General features: G+C 40.1%; 1 protein-coding gene across 1 annotated transcript in view; it reads right to left on the bottom strand.

The window, feature by feature from the left end:
• The window catches only part of MYO1D (myosin ID), a 357,348-nt gene that overhangs the window by 176,185 nt on the left and 162,013 nt on the right, over window positions 1–19,150 (bottom strand). Inside the window, exon 16 of the mRNA XM_070772692.1 lies at window positions 11,564–11,771. Coding sequence (XP_070628793.1) covers window positions 11,564–11,771 — 208 coding nt within the window. The remainder of the gene's footprint in view (window positions 1–11,563; window positions 11,772–19,150) is intronic.

Below are 19,150 nucleotides of genomic sequence, written 5' to 3'. Positions count from 1 at the left end.
TCATCTACAGAAAACCCTGAGCTTGGTTGTTACTATAGCAAATTCATTCCTTTCCTCTTCATCTACATGGGTCATCCCACTGATGTGACCTGCTTTGGTCAATGTGTGGTCACCCCATTGTGACAATGTGTGGTGACCTCAACAGTTTGAAATGTGCTTGTGTGGTGAACTGTGCCCTCTTAGGCATTTGCTGTTATCGTGAGAAGAACATGCCCCAGGCTCCACTGACATCAGCAAAAATAAGCTACATGTAGAGCCAATCTGTAGTCAACCCACGGCCTGGGATGGGCTCAGCCAAAAATGGCCAAACCCTGGATGCATGAGGAATAAAGAAATATTGACTGCTATAGCCACTAAGGTTTAGAGTGGTTTGGTAGGCTGAATAATCCTCCCTCCCGCATATCTACCTCTCAGTCCCTGGAACCAGTAAATGATACTTCATCTGACACAAAAAAGGACTTTGGCATTGTGACTAGGTTAATGATCTTGAGATGGGTAGATTATCCTGGATTATCTGGGTGGACTCTAAGTGCAATCACATATATCTATATAAGAGGGGGGCGGTGGGAGATTTGAAGAGGAAGAGGAGATGGCATGTGACTATGGAAGCAGAGACTGGAGCCACAAACCATGGAATTCTGGCAGCTACCAGAAGCTGGAAAAAGCAAGGCACAGATTATCCCTATAACCACTAGAGGAAGTATGGCCTTGATGACACCCTGATTTTGGCCCAGTGAAACCGATTTCAGACTTCTGGCCTCCAGAACTGTGAAAGGATAAATTCCTGTTGTTTTAAGCCACTAAGTCTGTGATAATTTTCATAGCAGCCATAGGAAACCAATATAGGTGGTTTGTGGCATGGTTATGCCAATGGTCAACTGATAGATACCCAAACCAATAATAATAATATTAGTGTTAATAATATAATGTTAATAATTATACCAAACACACAGTAGCTACCATATGCCAGGCACTGATCAAAGTATGTTGAATATATTAAGTCCTTTAATACTCACAACCATACTATACGGTGGTACTCTGATTTCCCTTTTACAGATGAAGAGACAGAAGAACAGAGAAGCCACAGCATTTCATTTTGTAAGTGCTGAGCAGGGATCGGACCCCAAGTGCCTTGTGGTTGACTGAAGCTAAGAACTACCTGCTGGTTAGGCAGCAGTTGAGTCAAGAAATTACACAGAAGTTAGTGATTCTTCAACTCTGGCAGCAGAGTTAAAACTTAAAGGCTTCTTTCCCAGTTGGGAATAACTCTTATGCCAACTAATTACTCCATTTGCTTGGTATGATGAAGGTACCTCATTTCAATGCACACGACTAGCTCTTAAGTATTAATAAACATAACACAGCTAATAGGAAACTTTATAACTCCCAGAGCACCTAGTATTGAATCATGATACAATAATTATATTACTGGCAAAATACCACCCAAGCCACTCTGCAAAGGATATTATGCTGCGGCCCCTGGGTGGAGTACAAACAAGCAAAAGGACACTGCTTCCCTCAACAATTCATCATCTGGTTGAGGAGAAAAGACAAAATGTGCAAAATTACAAATGATCTGCAGACGAAAGAAATCTTAGAATTCAACAGCAATCTTTGAGCTAAAGACCTTTTTTTAGGGTTTTGTGGTTTTTTTTTTTTTAAGTATTTTTAAGTCTCTGTTGAATTTGTTCAACATTGGTTCCGTGTTCTGTTTTGTTATTTTTGGCTGTGAAGTACATGGGATCTTAACTCCCCAACCAGGGATTGAACCCACACCCCCTGCACTGGAAAGAGATGTGTTAGCCACAGGGCCAGCAGGGAAGTCCCTGAAGACCTCAGCTGGGTGGTTCTCTGCCCTGCCTCTTCCACAGAACATCTGGCAATAGTAAGACTTTCTAACAGAAAACATTGCATATAAATAGCCCTAAATTTTCTTTAGTTATAAATGAAGCCCCACAAAGGAATGACTCACGGGTTCCTCCTTAGTCTGTATAATGGACCTGTGCACCTGTATGCACGTGTGTGTGCTTGCACACATGTGAGCATGTGTGGGTATTTCTAGAATTAATGTGGTTAAAAAGAAATCACACTGAATATCCTGTTTTGTAACATATATTCTTATTTAACATTTATCATGAGCACTTCGGAGAAGGCAATGGCACCCCACTCCAGTACTCTTGCCTGGAAAATCCCATGGATGGAGGAGCCTGGTAGGCTGCAGTCCATGGGGTCGGTAGGAGTTGGACATGACTGAGTGACTTCACTTTCACTTTTCAGTTTCCTGCATTGGAGAAGGAAATGGCAACCCACTCCAGTGTTCTTGCCTGGAGAATCCCAGGGACGGGGGAGCCTGGTGGGCTGCCGTCTATGGGGTTGCACAGAGTCAGACACGACTGAAGCGACTTAGCAGCAGCAGCAGCAGCAGCAGCATGAGCACTTGATTAAATTTCTTTATATTGTCTTTGTTAATGGCTGCTTAGTTCTCTGCCGGTTGGATGTATTATAATTTATATGACTCAATGTTTTTCTCCATCATTTTCAACTTTCATGAGAAATACTGAAGAGAAAATTCTTACAACTAAATGTTTACATAAAGTCTCAAGAATTTCCTTACTATAAATTTCTAGAAGTATAATTGCTAGATTAGAGGCAAACCCAACCAAATTTTAGATTTTTTTGGAAACACATTGCTAAACTACCGTCTGGAAAGTTCTCACGTATTTATTCTCTTGCCAGCAGTAAACAAATCCTCAGCAACACTGTGTAGGATTAAAAAAAAAAAAACCTCAAGTATTTGATAGATGAAAATGTTTGCGCTAGCCATTTTCCCCTTCTTATTCTTTTTGGTGGACTGATTGTTTATATTCTCCCTCCATTTTCTAGTATTTATTTCTTTGGAAGGGCCTTTTGTACATTAAAGGTATTTATATTCTGCACATGTTGAAATTGAAAAGATAGTATTTAAAGCCACTCTATGTTACCCCATAAAGAGAAACTGTAGGCTCTAAACATATGCAATAAATAATGATACATATCCCAGAACGTGCTGAATATTTCAAAAATTTTTTATTTTGGTTAGCAAAACTTACTAGTCCAAGCAGAATGTGTTTAAATGTGCCAGGAAAAAGAATACAAGCCATTTCTGACACACTTAGATTTCTTGGTAGTTACGTACGTTTGCCGTAGCAAGAAAAAGCTAAAGTAAACCCTAACATCGCAGCCGTTATGCTTAAACCACACAGACTCTATGATATACCTATCAGGACATTAGAATGTATTTTGCCACCCATAAAGTGTCTTGGTGTTGTTGTTTAGTTAGAAAGTTGTGTCCAACTCTTTTGCGACCCCATGGACTGTAGCCTGCCAGGCTCCTCTGTCCATGGGATTTCCTAGGCAAGAATATTGGAGTGGGTTGCCCTTTCCTTCTCCAGGAAATCTTCCTGACCCAGGGACTGAACCTGAGTCTCCTGCATTGGCAGGTAGAATTCTTTCTTGTTTTTAATTGAAGAATGATTGCTTTACAGAATCTTGTGGTTTTCTGTCATACATCAAGAATCAGCCATAGGTACACTCATGTCCCCTACCCTCCTGGACCTCGCGCCCACCTCCCTCCCCATCCCACCCTTCAGCCTGTCGTGGAGCCACTGTTTGAGTTCCCTGAGTCATACAGCAAATTCCCACTGGCTGTCTATTTCACATTTGGTATTGTGCATGTCTATGTTGCCCTCCCCATACATCTCCCCTTCTCCCTCTTCTCCGCCCGTGTCCATAGGTCTATTCTCCTATGTCTGTTTCTCCATTGTGGCAGGTAGATTTTGTACTGCTGAGCCATGAGGGAAGCCGATGAAGTGTCTTGGCTTAATGAAATATGTGGCAAAAGGATGTACTTTTTGAAAAAAAAAAAAAAAAAGTCAGTTTTGAAAATCACCCTTTTTTTGGGGGGGGGGGTGACATTTTACATGAACTATCAGCATGGCCATTAGATAGTGAATACTCATACTATTTTCTTTGCTGCCTTTAATATTTGTCACCCAATCGTTTCCCAAAGAATCAGAGGGAACTTACATAGGAGGTTACCTAGACGACACAGTCACCCAAAGAAAGAAAGTGAAGTCACTCAGTTGTGTCTGACTCTCTGCGACCCCACGGACTGTAGCCTACAAGGCTCCTTTGTCCGTGGGATTTTCCAGGCAAGGGTACTGGAGTGGATTGCCATTTCCTTCTCCAGGGGATCTTCCCAACACAGGGATCGAACCCAGGTCTCCCGCATTGCAGGCAGACGCTTTACCATCTGAGCCACCAGGGAAGCCTTACACAGTCACCCAACTGGGAATAAAGAACAGGTAGGCAATGAGGGTGGGGTGTCAGTCACACTGGAACCCCCAACTAAGAATAGTTCCTGGATTTGCGTACAAACGCGAATCCTGAGCTAACTGGAAGCTTCAGCAGATGCAAATGTGTTGCCTGGATTTCATTATTTCATGAGATTGGTAATTAAATACTCCCTGCACCCAAATATGCTTTTAATTTTTAAACAATAATGTTTGTCAAGGAGGAAGAAAAATTAATTGCTCAGCAGTGATTCAATGGTATTTTGCTTGATGTGGCTGTCTTCCTCCAGATAAGCTTTTGGTGTACACCTCCTATCTGTAAGATATTTCATTTGAGTCTGGAATGGCAATCCTTACCGAGTTGTTCACTAGTTTTTAATTTAATGTAAACACCTATTCATTGAATCACCTCCCCTTCACTAATTAATTCCTTGCAAAGAGTCAATTTCTTGAGCTTCCAGCAATTAAAAAAGAAAAGTGCCAGGAAAATGTAGCCAGAGTTGGTTGGTTTTTTTTTTTTTTTCCTTCCACCACTTTTAGAGGCCAGAAAATGTTGTCATGGAGACAACAGCTGGTAGATTATGAGGGACAGGTCTCAAGAGAGAAGTGTCTTGGAAAGGGAAGATCAAGTTGAAAAAAGAGTGAGAAAGAACCACTGCAAGCTCCTTCACTAAGCATTGTGGGGAGCTCCGCTGAAAGAGGTGTTTGAGTGAACAAAGAATAAAAGAAGTATTTCCTCCTTTCTTTCAACTAACATAGGAAATGTTTTTCTTCCAAAGGGGAACAGATTTCTTTTAAGCAAATCTCAAGCATATGTACATATCTTGACATAATTACATTTTAAAATTGGGATTCACACTGATGCACCAAATTGGTTGCCTTAGTAATGAGATATCACCCAGGCAACGGATTTGCTGCTCTTTCTCGAGAGCAAATCATCTGCTTGCAACTTACAGGGGGAGAGGGCTGGGGAAGGGGTGGCAGTGGTCGCTTCCTGGCAGTTATCTGAGAGGAGATAAATAAGAAACAAATTCTTTTTGACATGTCGTCATTATTTTCCAAATATGCTTTTATCTTTTTTATTCATCAGTTGGGTGGGAGGAGGACAAGGGTAGGTGGGGGTAGGAAAAGAGAGAGAGAGGGAGGGAGGAGGACGCTCTGTCATTCCAGTGCTGCTGAAGCATTTTTATTGTTCTAAAAGGGCTTTGCATTTGTCAATATGTAAATACTAAATGGCATCAGCTATTGGCCGACATTATAAATCAACAGAAATTTTCTTCACAATAATAAAAATCAATGACTTGTATTGCGTAGTTATTTTAATGACACTGCTTAGTAACACACGTAGGGGTAACGCTTCAACATTCAAGAATCATTTACTAAATGTCTTGCAGATAGGAAATACTCCTTGGCTTCTTCATAAAGAACATCCATCCTTTCCCATACCTTTTTCCATTACCACGACTTACCAACAAATGTTTGACACACTTTCCTGGGGGCTTCCCAGGTGGCACTACCTGCCTGCCAATGGAGGAGATGTAAGAGATCGGGTCGGGAAGATCCCCTGGAGGAGGACATGGCAATCCACTGCAGTATTCTTGCCTGGAGAATTCCATGGACACGGAAGCCAGGTGGGCTACAGTCCAGAGGGCTGCAGGGAGTCAGACACGACTGAAGCGACTTAACACGCATGCATACACACTTTCTTGCTGGAGGATTCTGATAGCGGGTGTTTTTCTTCTCCTCTTATACTTTGCTTTCACCCCAATCATTTTTGACATTCTGGTTATTAATAAACCAGTAGTGATCTCCCAATGGCCAGATTACGTGGGCACTTTCAGCCCTTTATTTTGCTGCATAACTCTGTGTTTGACACTGCTGATCATTCCTTCTTCCTTGAAACCCGCCGCTTCCTTTGCTTCCCTGACTCAAACATCCAACTTGCTGGGCGTCTGTCTTGACTTGAATGTCTCAGAGGCACTTCGAACTATGCTCCAAGCTATTAATTTCCTCCAAATATGCTCCTGCCTCTGTTCCTTTTCTCTCTTTCTCAGTTGTTAGTGGCACCAGCTGTCTAGGAACCTTCCTCTAACATCGAAGGGGCAGTTTTTATATTGATAATCCCAAGGGCTGGACTAATCTGCATTTATTACCAAACACAATATTGAATATTTTTGTTTAAATATTTTTGAATATTTTTCTAGAAACACTTGCTCCTTGTTTTTGTCATAGGAAGTTTATAAACAATAACCATAGTGACAATTAACTGCTATGACACCAATGACCCAACTCTAATGAAATTCAACCTGTACAAATGGTTTATGGAATAGAGATGAAGAGCCATCTTCCCTACAAATGGCCTTTGAGTAAAATGTGAACTTGACAGAGTGGTTCTCAAACTTTTTGGCATCTCTCCCTCATCCAGAAGGGATAGGCTACCCACTCCAGTTTTCTTGGGCTTCCCTCGTGGCTCAGCTGGTAAAGAATCCACCGATAATGTGGGAGACCTGGGTTCAATCCCTGGGTTGGGAAGATCCCCTGGAGAAGGGAAAGGCTACCCAGTCCAGTACTCTGACCTGGAGAATTCCATGGACTGTATAGTCCATGGGGTCGCAAAGAGTCAGACACAACTGAGCGACTTTCATCTTCACTCACTTCATCCGGAAAGCCTTCTCTTCCAGCTCAGGTAGGTGGCTGGTCTCAGCCCACCTGGCAGTCATTACCTACTCAACAGAGTCATAATTACTCAACTGCACTGGTCTGAGTGCTAACACATCACCCTCCTGACTGGCTTGTCAGCTTCCTCTGGGTGAAGCCCTGTCTTGTTCACCGTACATCCCTCTTCAGTAACGAATGGGAAAGTCCGTGTTTATTACTCATTGAAAATGCATGAGTGCCCTTCTCCCACCCGACCACACATCACAGTGTTGGAAAAGGCACTTGCTACCCATTTCTTTTCATCTCCTACTGAAAAGACATATCATCATTTGATCAAGGGCACATTTTTCTTTATTTCTTTCAGTCCTTACCATGGTCAAGCAGCATATTTTTAACCATAAATATTCCCCATGAATAAAGCAGTGAGTGGACTGGCATTGGGGGCAACCTCCCTTATCACCCAGGAAAGCCTCCCCCTCCCTTCCTGTAATTCGGCTTATGCTTTGTCTACAGTCATCCACACACACCTTTCCCAACCTACTCATGGCTTGCAAGTCACTTTTACTACAACAAACAAAAATCTCTTCTCTTGGAGCATGTAATCTCTGTAAAAGAGTCACTGATCATTTTTCATGACCACACACATGTCAAGAGCTGATTCATATAGGAAACAGCAGTTTTCTTCCCACTGTAGTGAAGATATATCTTAGTTCATATATCCAAGAGTCAATGACTCAGACATCGCTAGGTGTCCACCCAGGTCATTTAATAAAGGAATTTTGCCAAATTACCTTCTTCTTTCTCTCTGAGCATGATACCATCATCATCTTTGTGGCTGGTTTTACAGTTTTCTTCAATAGTGTAAGTCACACCTGTTTTTCCTATAGGGAGGGAGTTCACACCGAATGATGCTACTGTGGTCTAAGTGAACCATGGAGAAGAGCATGCATGCAGAAGGCTGGGCCACTGGGCTCAAACCCCAGCTGTGGGGCTCACTATTGGGGAGATTTCCAGCAAGGTACTCTGGCTACTTAGCTGGCTTGAGGTCCCTTTCTTTTTAAATGAAAATAGTGATAGACACTCGTTTACAGAGTTCTTGTAAAGATTCAGTTAATATATATAAAGGGCTCAGAATAGTGCCTGTCAGCCAGTAAAGATTACTGTATTAGTAGGTGTCTTGGTTTTTTTTTTTTTTTATACTTTAAGGGCAAAAGTAATCAATTTCATATGAGAGATAATTATTTTGCTTTTAGTCTGAGAAATCAAACACTTGATTGGTTTCTCAAAGAAGCTGGTAAGCTTTGCTTGAAAAGGAAGTGAGAGCCCCACAGCTTCATGCTACTATTTGACAAAGTTTCACAATAAACAATATATCAAGGAACAGGGCCAAGTGAATAACTACACCCATACAGTCTAGTTTTCAGATAATGATTCTATTCACACTTTTTCTCTGGCTGATTTACAAAATTATTCTACTCAGACCTATACGAATCTTTGAGATTACTTATAATAGTGATGATATTATTCCCAGTTTCAGAATTTGCTGTTTTCATGACACACTCATGTTTTAATGAACCACTTTTAACTCTTCACAAGATCTTTTGTGTGTTTGACTGAAGTGACTTAGCAGCAGCAGTCACTAAGCTGTGTTCAACTCTTTGCAACCCCATGGACTGCAGCCTGCCAGTCTCCTCTATCCATGGGATTTCCCAGGCAAGAACACTGGAGTGGGTTGCCATTTCCTTCTCCAATGCATGAAAGTGAAAAGTGAAAGTGAAGACGCTCAGTCGCGTCCGACTCTTCACGACCCCATGGACTGCAGCCCACCAGGCTCCTCCATCCATGGGATTTTCCAGGCAAGATAAAACAGATAACTAGTAACGACCTATTGTATAGCACAGGGAACTCTTTGAGAGTGATAGGGTTGTTACTAACATTTATAACAGACAACAGTCATCAACCAGGAAGGTTCCAATCAAACTGAGAGATATGGTCATCCTGGTTTAGAGTCAAAGCCTGAATCTGGTCAATCTCTCAGCTAGGTATAAAGAAGAAACACACAGCATCAGATCTGTGACAACAAACCATCCCCCGGATAAGCACTGAGGATCAAAAGCAAGGATCTGGATATACACAGAACAGATGTGGCAAAATAACTTACTACGGCAGACAAAAAACAGAGATCCAACTTTCAAATTTACAAGCTGTCTTAAGAAAGATAACAGAACAGAGGAAAGGCAATATTAAAAAAAAATTAACAGAAGAAAACTGTTTTAAGATGAAACAGAATTTTAAGATTCCACTCCAAAAGTTTTTCTCTGAGTTCTAGGCAAAATAAATGAACAAGACCAACACTTAGAAATATCTTGGCAGTTGGGAGGGAAGAAAAACTTTTATAATTTGCACATGATGTAATCTTTTACCCAGAAAAATGAATAGAATCAATAAATATGAATCAAGAAAGGCTTCATTTTGGATACAGATAAACCAACAGAAGCCAAATCCAATGGACATAGGAGCCTGTATGGCTACAGGCCATGGGGTCGCAAAGCACTGGACATGACTTAGCGACTGAGCCTGCAAGCAAACACACGCAAGCCAATACTATTTCTCTATACCAACACTGCCATGTAGAAAATCTAATAAAAACACAATAATAAAAGCCCAACAGCTACAAAAATAATAAAGTATCTAGGAATTTACCATGAATTCATAAGGTCCCTCTTAAGTCTAAAAGTCAATAAAATGATCTAAATAAGCCTATTCTATACTCTTAAGATGATTGAATATTATAAAAATGTTAACCCTTTCAAATTAATCTATAAATTCAATGCAACCATAATAAACAGTATTGTTGAATTTCATGAACTCAATAAACACACATTAAAATTCATATTACAGAATAAAGGTCTATGTATACAATAATCAACCTCAATAAAGAGTAGGGAAAAAAAAAGTACAGAAGATGGACTTGTCATATACTAAGACATACGACAATAAAAAGTGTGTATCATTGAGTGTAATGAGAGGCAGATATAAAAATGGAATCCCACACAGTGCTCAGAAACAGAATACATGTAATATATATGTATATATAAAAACTTCATACACAATAAAAGTGGCACCACAAATTAATAGGAAAAGAATAGATCATTTAGTAGGTGACACCGAGAAAACTTGCTCATCATATAGAAGAATGTGAAACTGGATTCCTTTAGAGAACCACACACTCAGGTGGATTTTGAATGGATTGAAGACCTAAATATGAAGGGTAAAACTATACAGTTCATAGAAGAAAACACAGGAGAGTACCTTTGTGACCTGGAGACAAGGCAAGCCCTCTTAGACAAAATTCCAAAACACAAAGGATAAGGCAAAAAAAGTTGAAGATTTTCAATTATGTCAAAATTAAGGATTCTCTTCAACAAAGCATATTAGAAAGTTCAATAGAACCCCTACAGTAGGAGAATATATTTATAATGTCTGAAGTGAAAGAGAGACTAATGTCTAAAACAGTCCAGGAATTCCTGCTCATCAACAAACAACGATACTAACTCCAGAAGAAAAGCGGATGAAAGACAGGAATGGGCAGTTTACAGGAAACCCCTGAAAGCAAACACGCATTTAATTAGATGTTCAAGTTTAATGGTAATCAGAGAAAGAGGAAATATAATAAAACAGCATGATCTCATTATACTTAGTAGTCTGGCAAAATCTAGGTACCTGGATGATACTGAAAATGATGTGGGCACATAGTAACCTCTATATGCAAACTGGTGACGTGCAAACTGGCAGGCATCCTGGAGAGGAGCAGCCAGGTCTACACATGCCCAACGACCCAGCCACCCTTCCCTTGACGGATACTCCATTCTCACAGAGGGACATGAATTCTTTTTTTATCAGTTTTTACATTAAAACGTTTCATACAGAAGGTATGGAAATGGGTAAGGGGAATAAAAAGAAATAGTGAGCGAATGAAATGAAAAGGGACCCTGCACAGATCAATAATGACAGGTACCATGATCTTAGGAGCAGTGATAAGTCAGCACTACACACTTCAGTCAAGGGCTGGCAGTGGGTCATGATGGGTGAGACAGCTGGTTTCAAACGAGTTGGTCAAGCTTTTGAATGACAAGACAGAAAAAAGTTTTCTATGCAGTTAAGATGAGGCTAATTCATTTTGATCCAGTTGACCAAAATCAGACTACTTCCAGATCCACAGACAAAAATCAGACTACTTCAAACATCTCTCTGATTCTGAATATCAGAAGACGAAATATCTTTGGCGTTTGGAGGATAAAATTGATTCTTGCTGTTGTGTACTAGAGAAACCAAGACAACATTGTAAAGCAATTATCTTCCAATTAAAAATAAATGTAAAAAGATATTTTAAAAAATTGAACTCACACAGGTAAGTTTTCCATGTGCAAAGACAACAGAAAATACTCTAAGAGATGCATAGATGCAAAAAAATTACATCATTGTGAATATTTCTTGACTCAAAGAAAGTATTCAACTCATTTTTAAGAACATAAAATCAAAGCCTTATCCTCGTATAGAAAATATAAGATTACCTTTTGTAGAAAGAGGACAATCCTTACAAGCATCTGAGCACGGAGCTCTTCCAAGGTAAACAATGTTCGGGGTGTTCGAATGAAAATTTTGGTCTTCCCATAAGCCACATCATCCTGAAAGCCACAGTATTCGACCAGTTTCTTGACAGCCTCTTTGTCTGAGGGGAGGTCATGGTTGGGCCAGGTGAATTCAGAGATCATTTTGTACCTTGATGGGGAAAAACAAACAAACAAACCAGGACATGGATTAAGGGAGAAAAACCATGTGGTATCAATAGAGGCAGAAAAACTATTCAATAAAGTTCATGCTTCACAGAAAGGAAAAAAAAACGTCTTAGCAAACTCAGAATAGAGATGAATTTCATTAGCCTCATAAGAGACACAGAAAAAGGCTTCAATAAAATATAATACTCCTTTAGGATAATAACTCTTACTAAACCAGGGTATTCCTTAATTTAATAAAAGCTATTTGCCAAAAACTTGCAGCAAATATTATCTGTAACATGGCAACCTTGGAAGCATTCTCTTTGCAAACAGAAACAAGACAACGATGCCTCTATCATGGGTTTTTGAAAACATTACTTAAGAACAACATGACTTGTTTCAAAGGAAATCCACCAGATTTTCAGATAAACTATCATCAGTAAAAGAAAACTAAGCCGTGTTTTACATATAAGGTTAACACACAAAAATCCTTTGCAATTCTACATACAAGTAGCCACCAGTTTCTCAATATGTGGGCTTCTTATAAGTTAGTTTACCACACACCAGCTTCTTGGTGACGGTGATCATGAGCAAGACAGAAGTCAGAGTCTCAGCCTTGCGTAACCTAATCTCACAAGCAACATTCCATCACTTTCGCCATAGTCCATTTTGCTAGAAGCAGTTCACGAGGGCCAGCCCACTCTCCTGGGAAGAGGAGTACGCGGGCATGAACACCAGGAAGCGGGGATCAGTGGGACCAGCTTGGAAGGCTGCCTACCACAGTGCTTTCCCCCTATCCTTGGTGCAAAGTTTTTACATGGAGTCAAATTTAGTATATTTTTCACTCACTACATCTGAATTTTAAGTCTTAGTGAAAGAGGTTCTCCTCACACTTAGATTACAGGGTAATTCACTTAGGGGTTCTTCTAGGACTTGAATGTTTCCATTTTTTACATTTGGAGCTCTGATTCATTTGTAATTTATCTTGGTATACGGAATGGATCCAACTTTACTTCTGAAAAAACTCTATTTCCAATATTATTTACTAAAAAGTCGGTCTTTCTCCCTCTGAGTTAATACGCCATTTTATCATATGCTAAATTTTCATATGTACTTTAATTCATTTCTAGGCTTTTTGGTCTGTTTCACTGCTCTCTCTGCCCATCAGTACCACAGGGTTTTATTTTTTTTTTTTCTATAACAATTTTTTTTTAATTAATTTTATTTTATTTTTAAACTTTACATAATTGTATTAGTTTTGCCAAATATCACACATGGTTTTAATTATAGATGTTATATTTTAATATCCAGTGGTCTTTTCTCTTTCTTTTCCTTTTAAAGGTCTTTCTAGATATTCTTGGATGTTTATTTTTCTATATGAACTTTAGAAGTAATTTGCATAGGGAAAAACAATCACAAAACAACAAATCCTTCTGGGTATTTTTTGGGGTTCCCATGCATTAAATTTGGCTATGATGTCCAGTTGTCCCACCCAAGAACCAGGGATTGGTTCAAGTCTACTTTTGCGCCTTCCAGGACTCTTCATATTTTCCTCCTAGGAATTTACCCATTTCTGGTTAAGATAATATGTATCTAAGGGGCATCTGATTCCTCCTTCTTGATATTTCTCTCTTTTCCTAGTTTCTATCTCAGCTTCCGTGGCAGCATGCTCTTCCTGGATTCCTTCTGTCTCTGGATATTTCTTCTCAATCTCATTTTCTGGCTACTGTTCTTCACTACTGGACCTCGAAATGTTGGAGTGCCCCAGGGCTCATATCAAGCCCTCGTCTCTCTATGTACAACCTCCCACATCACCTCATCTATTCCGTCCATTTCATTTTTCAACTCAAGCAATTATTATCCTAAGCCCAGTTCTCAATTCTGAATTTCACACTCACCTATCCAGTGCCTAAACAGACCTTGCTGCTGCTGCTGCTAAGTCACGTTAAGTTGTGTCCGATTCTGTGCAACCCCATAGACGGCAGCCCAGCAGGCTCCTCTGTCCCTGGGATTCTCCACGCAAGAATACTGGAGTGGGTTGCCATTTCCTTCTCCAGGCACTTCAAATTCTTCTTTCAGTCCTTCCAACCACAAAGTCATTGGTTACCAAAGCCAGAATCCTGGGAATCGCATTTGATTCCTGCTCTTCTCTTTCATTCCTTCTCATTCATCATCGAGTCTATTGATTCCACCTCCAAAATATATTTAAAATTCAGCTACTCTCATCTTCACTGCCACAATCCTAAGAGAAGCCACCATCAAGTTTACTACAGCAGACTCCTAAACTGTTTCCCATTTCTTCAATCCATTCTGCATATTCAGCAGTCACAGCAGTATTCCCAAAAGCCTCACAACATTTTTATCTTTTACTGCTCTCCTGCTTTCATTGCTCTGCTCCAGTAGCCTTGGCCTTCTTCAGGGTCTCGGTGTTGTAGTTGCCTCTTTCTTGCTTTGAGGCTTTGTACATGCTGTTCCCACTGCCTGGAATACTTTTTTTTTTTTTTTAATGGAAATCCTGATTTTTTAAAAAAATGTATTTACCTATTTGGCTGTGTGAGGTCTTAGTTGGGCCATGCAGGATCTTCCATTTTACTTGCAGCACGCGAATTCTTCGCTGCGCCATGTGGGGTCTAGTTCCCTAACCAGGGATTGAACCTGGGCCCCCTGCATTGGTCTAGTCTTAGCCACTGGGCCATCAGGGAAGTTCCCTGGAATGCTTTTTTTTTTTTGAAGCTACTCTTTGAAAGGCGGAGACTTCTCATCTTCTAGTCTTTTTTGATTTTCCTCCATCAATCATCATCCCCATTATTCCTAAAACAACCAGTTGTGTTTCTTTTCCTCACACCATTCATCTCAGTTTGTAATCATATTGATTTGCGGGTCTGTCTGTTGAATGTCTGTCTATAAGTACCACGAAGGTGGAGATTTTGTTTTGTTCCTCACTATATGCCTATATGCCACGTGCCTATCATGTTGTCTGCCACACAGTGAAGAGAGAGATATCTGTTGAATAAAAGAATGGAAGAAAATACATTTAAAAGTCTAGTCACTTGCCAGATAGAGACAGAAACCGAAACTGAAGAGTTCTGATACAAAGAGAGAGGGAACGATGTGCAATATCACATGAAAAAAGGAAAAAAAAATTCAAAAGCTTGCCAATTAATTATGAAAGTAGAATAAGAGTCAACAGGCAGTAATGGTGTGTGTTCAAAGTTTTAGGCATTCTGCAGGAACTAGAAGAAATCGTACAGCCACACTGCTCAGCTAACACATCAGGGTAACGGTGCCCTTCCTCTCTTTCCTATGGTTGAGGGCACAACCCCAGTTCTCCAGCAAACCAGCATCCTGAACTTGCAAATGAAAAAGCTGAACTCATCTGCTTTCTGACAACTAGTTTTTAACCTCCCTGGAAGACTTTAGCAGCTTTTAAGGTTATCAGTACCTTTAAAATCCTTCTCTCTCTCTTTTGATAAAAGAATGAAAGTGACAAGAAGTCTAGGCTCAAAGCTAGCTTACAAAAAAAAAAATCTGCAGAATCTAAAAACAAACTCACTGTGGAAATGTTACTTTTTCTCCCACCAAGACTGAAAACATTCGTCCAGTGTCCTACACACTTTTCATCCTACCGCATACAGCACTGTTAATCAGTTCAATCAGTATATGTAAATATTATATTTATAGGAAAATACATTCTTTTCCCTGTCTTGTTAATTAACATTTCTATCCTTCCCATAAACAGCACAAGTCTTTACTTCTCTATATTCCTCATTCCCATTTTAATTTTTGCTGCAAATGATTTCTACTGATATCCTTCCCCGCTCCCCCCAACCCCCCCCCATTATAATGGAAACCACATGTATAGATTTCACAAGAAGTTTTACTGACTTATTTGTTCAATATTGCTTTTTTGCATTCCACATTTCCCTTCTGCATTTATATTCCTTTTTGCTAAAGTACACCCTTTCGAAGATTTTTCAGAGAAGTCTAGGGATAGTAAACTTTCTGAAATTATATATGTCTGGAAATTTATTTTGTTTTTATTTTGCCCACACTCTTTTGTCTGTGCAGGTCTGCACTGTTGCATGTGGGTTTTCTCCAGTCGCAGTGAGTGGGGTCTACTCCCTAGATGCAATGCTCGGGCTTCTCACTATGGTGGCCTCTCTCGTGGGACACAGGCTTAGTTGCCTCGCAGCACATAAAATCTTCCCAAACCTGGGATGGAACCTGTGTCCCTTGCATTGGCAGGCAGACTCTTTACCACTGGACCACCAGGGAAGTTCCCTGCCCACACTCTCGAATGATAACTTGGCATGGAAGAAAATTCTAAGTGTAAACTTCATTCATTCCCCTTCACAGTGCAGATATTGCTCCTTTGACTGTTTACACTGAATGTCGCTAATGAGAAGTCTGATGACAGTATGAGTCTCATTTCCTCACAGGTAGTTTGCCTTTCTTCTTGGGAACCCTAAGCATTTTTCATTATGCCTAGAGTTCTGAAAGTGAACATAACCTAAGTCCATTTAAAAAATTCATATGTTTTACACTTGGTGTATTCTTTCAATCTGACCCCTGGACTCTTCTTTCTTTTAGAGCTCCTGCTAAATGGCTTTTGGCCCTCCTGGATCAAACTTACACTTGGTGTGACCTTTCTTTAGAACGTTCCATCTCTTTCTCTCTGTGATGAGGTCTGGGAGAAGTCTTCAGCTTGATATTCTAGCTCGATCTTCTAGCTCACTAACTCATTTAAAAGAAGTTTAGTTTGAAAAAAATTTTTTTTAATTATGGTAAATTTTATGTATTGTAAAATGCACACATTTAAATACACAATTCAGTAAGTTTTGAAAAATGTGTCCACTCATGAAACTGACATGTCAATCAAGATGAAGATCATCTACATAATCACAAAGAGCTCCCCAATTACCTTTCCCCCTTTCCAGCCAACTCTCAACCGAGAGCAAAGCACTGCTCTGATTTTTATCTGTTCATGAGCTTCATATGAATGGCAGCATAAAGTATGTCCTCTCTGTTGACTCCTTTTCACATAATGTTTTATTCATCCATGCTGTTGGTGTAGTATCAGCTGCTCATTATCTCTCTCTTTCTTTTTGGCCACACTGCATGGCATGTGGGATCTTAGTTCCCTGACCAGGGATTGAACCCACACCCCCTGCATTGAAAAGTGGAGTCTTAACCACTGGACCACCAGGGAAGTCCCTGTTCATTCTCTTTAGTGCTGACTTGTAACCATTATATGATGACACTATAAATTGCTGACTCATTCTATTGATGGACAATTCACTCCAATTGTGCTTAATTTGGTTTTCACTTTCCAAATCCCTAATTGGTTCTTTTTAACAACAACAACCTGTTCTTGTTTTGAATTTCATATTCCTACTTTAGGACTAAAATTCTCTCCTTTATCTCTCTGAGAATATGAATAGGCTTTTTCCAAGGTCTTCTCCTTGCTCTAGTTCCTTGGGGGTGAGGTTTTGCATTTGTCGAGCTTATTGGTTCTTTCTCATTGGTCTGGTCTTTCTCAGATGTTTGATTTTTACCTCATCTCCTACCCTAGAATCCTTCTTCCTACGTGTACGTCTTGGCCTTTGCCGGCCTCTTGTAAGGTGGCTATTTTTGCTTCCTGAATCTTGTATTCCTAAGTATTTTATTCTTTTTGTTGAAATGGTGAATGGAATTGTTTCCTTAATTTCTCTATTTTCTCATTATTAGTGTATAGGAATGCAAGGGATTTCTGTGTGTTGATATACCTATGATGTCTCCCTTGCAGTTGCTCAGGTGGTTATTTGTCCTGGCCATTACGGCAGCCTCTCAGTGCTGCAGCTGGGATAAACTCCAGACTGTAGCTGAGATTCTCCTGAACGCCAGCTGAAGCCTCAGCAGGCAGTCTTTCCTTAAAACTGTGACCTCAGCATACTTCTGGGTCTACATGTCTGCCTCCTATCGTATTTAGGAGTGATTCTCATCTTTAAGGCTCACTGAGCATCCCTCTTTTGATTTCATAGTGTAGCTGTGCCTTTACTTGGCTTTAAATACACATATTTTATATCACTGGGGGATGTTCTGGAGTGGGAATGGGAGATTTAAGATTGTACTCCTAAGACTATCATATCTGAAATTCATAGGTTCTTTTTCACCTTTTCTATTTTTACATGAGTATTAGAAAACATAATCCAATCCTTGTAGCATGTCTTCTGTGCCAAAAAAACACACCAAGCATCTTGAGTTGAAAGTAAAATAAGTAGAGAAACAGACGAAAAGTGAGTAAGGATATGCACTTGCAAAATTCCTCGTCCCCGCCAAATCAAGTTGCTTATTCTCTTACTTCAACTACTCTCTGTGGCTTCCCCTTTGTCTCATGATATTTTTTAGTTAGATAAATACACATTTTAGATAAATAATTCTTTCAGTTCAGCCCCATCCTATAGCTGCCCATTCCCACCCTGTCTTTCTAATACTCGACTTCTGCTGATCTTACATAGCTGACAACACAAAAAGAAATACTACCATCGAGTACTTGCTGGAATTCTGAGTAATGACAAGGGATGAGTAATCTTCCTATTAACATCATTTGACACTGAAATCAAGACAGAATGAACACATTCCTACTCTACAGCCTCAATAAAAAAGAAAAACCAAATTTAAAGAACAGCATGATCTCAATAAAGAAAATGATCAGTTTTGAGCATGACTTTCTGATCAATAAAAAATTGTCTCATTTTTCGAAGCTATTCTGCTATAAAGTTTTATTCATTCCAAGAGTCTCCAATTAGCCTGAATCCCTTTCACTTCTGCACACAAGTAGCTGAACACTGGTGGAGAAGAAAAGCTGACGCTGAGGGGGAGGGGGGTCTCACTATACACTTACAATCTCAAACCTCAAATGGGTGCTCAGGTCTTCCTGGTAGCAAAACCACTGGGAGAGAGTGCGAAAGCTCTCCCGCTCTCTAAAATGAGTATTTCTGTTTCCTTGTCAACCCCCCTCACCACCTCTCTTGATCCTCACTCTCAGGCTCACGACCTTGCCTCATACTTCAAGAAGAAATAGAAGCAATCAGACAGGAGCATTTTCATTGGTGCTATCAGTCGGCCTTCGAGGCTTCCTGCCTTGGTTTTCATATTCTTTGCCTTTCGTCCTGTTGCTAGGGGAGAAGGATCCCTGCTCCCATCTAAAGCTGACCAACCTTCCACTTGTGCTGGGATTTCATTCCTTGCCTTCTCAAGGAGGTTATTATTTCAGTTACCACCCTCCCTTCTGTGTGGCTGGTTTCTCTCTCTGTTCTGAATCATCGCCACCTGCATTTTGAACATTTTCTAGAGTCTCCTTGACTTCACATTCCACTCTGGCTGCTGCTTCCATTCTTCTCT

The sequence above is a fragment of the Bos indicus genome, chromosome 19 (genome assembly GCF_029378745.1).
Source record: "Bos indicus isolate NIAB-ARS_2022 breed Sahiwal x Tharparkar chromosome 19, NIAB-ARS_B.indTharparkar_mat_pri_1.0, whole genome shotgun sequence".
NCBI classification, from domain to species: domain Eukaryota; kingdom Metazoa; phylum Chordata; class Mammalia; order Artiodactyla; family Bovidae; genus Bos; species Bos indicus.
This window is presented reverse-complemented; position numbering and strand designations above follow the sequence as displayed.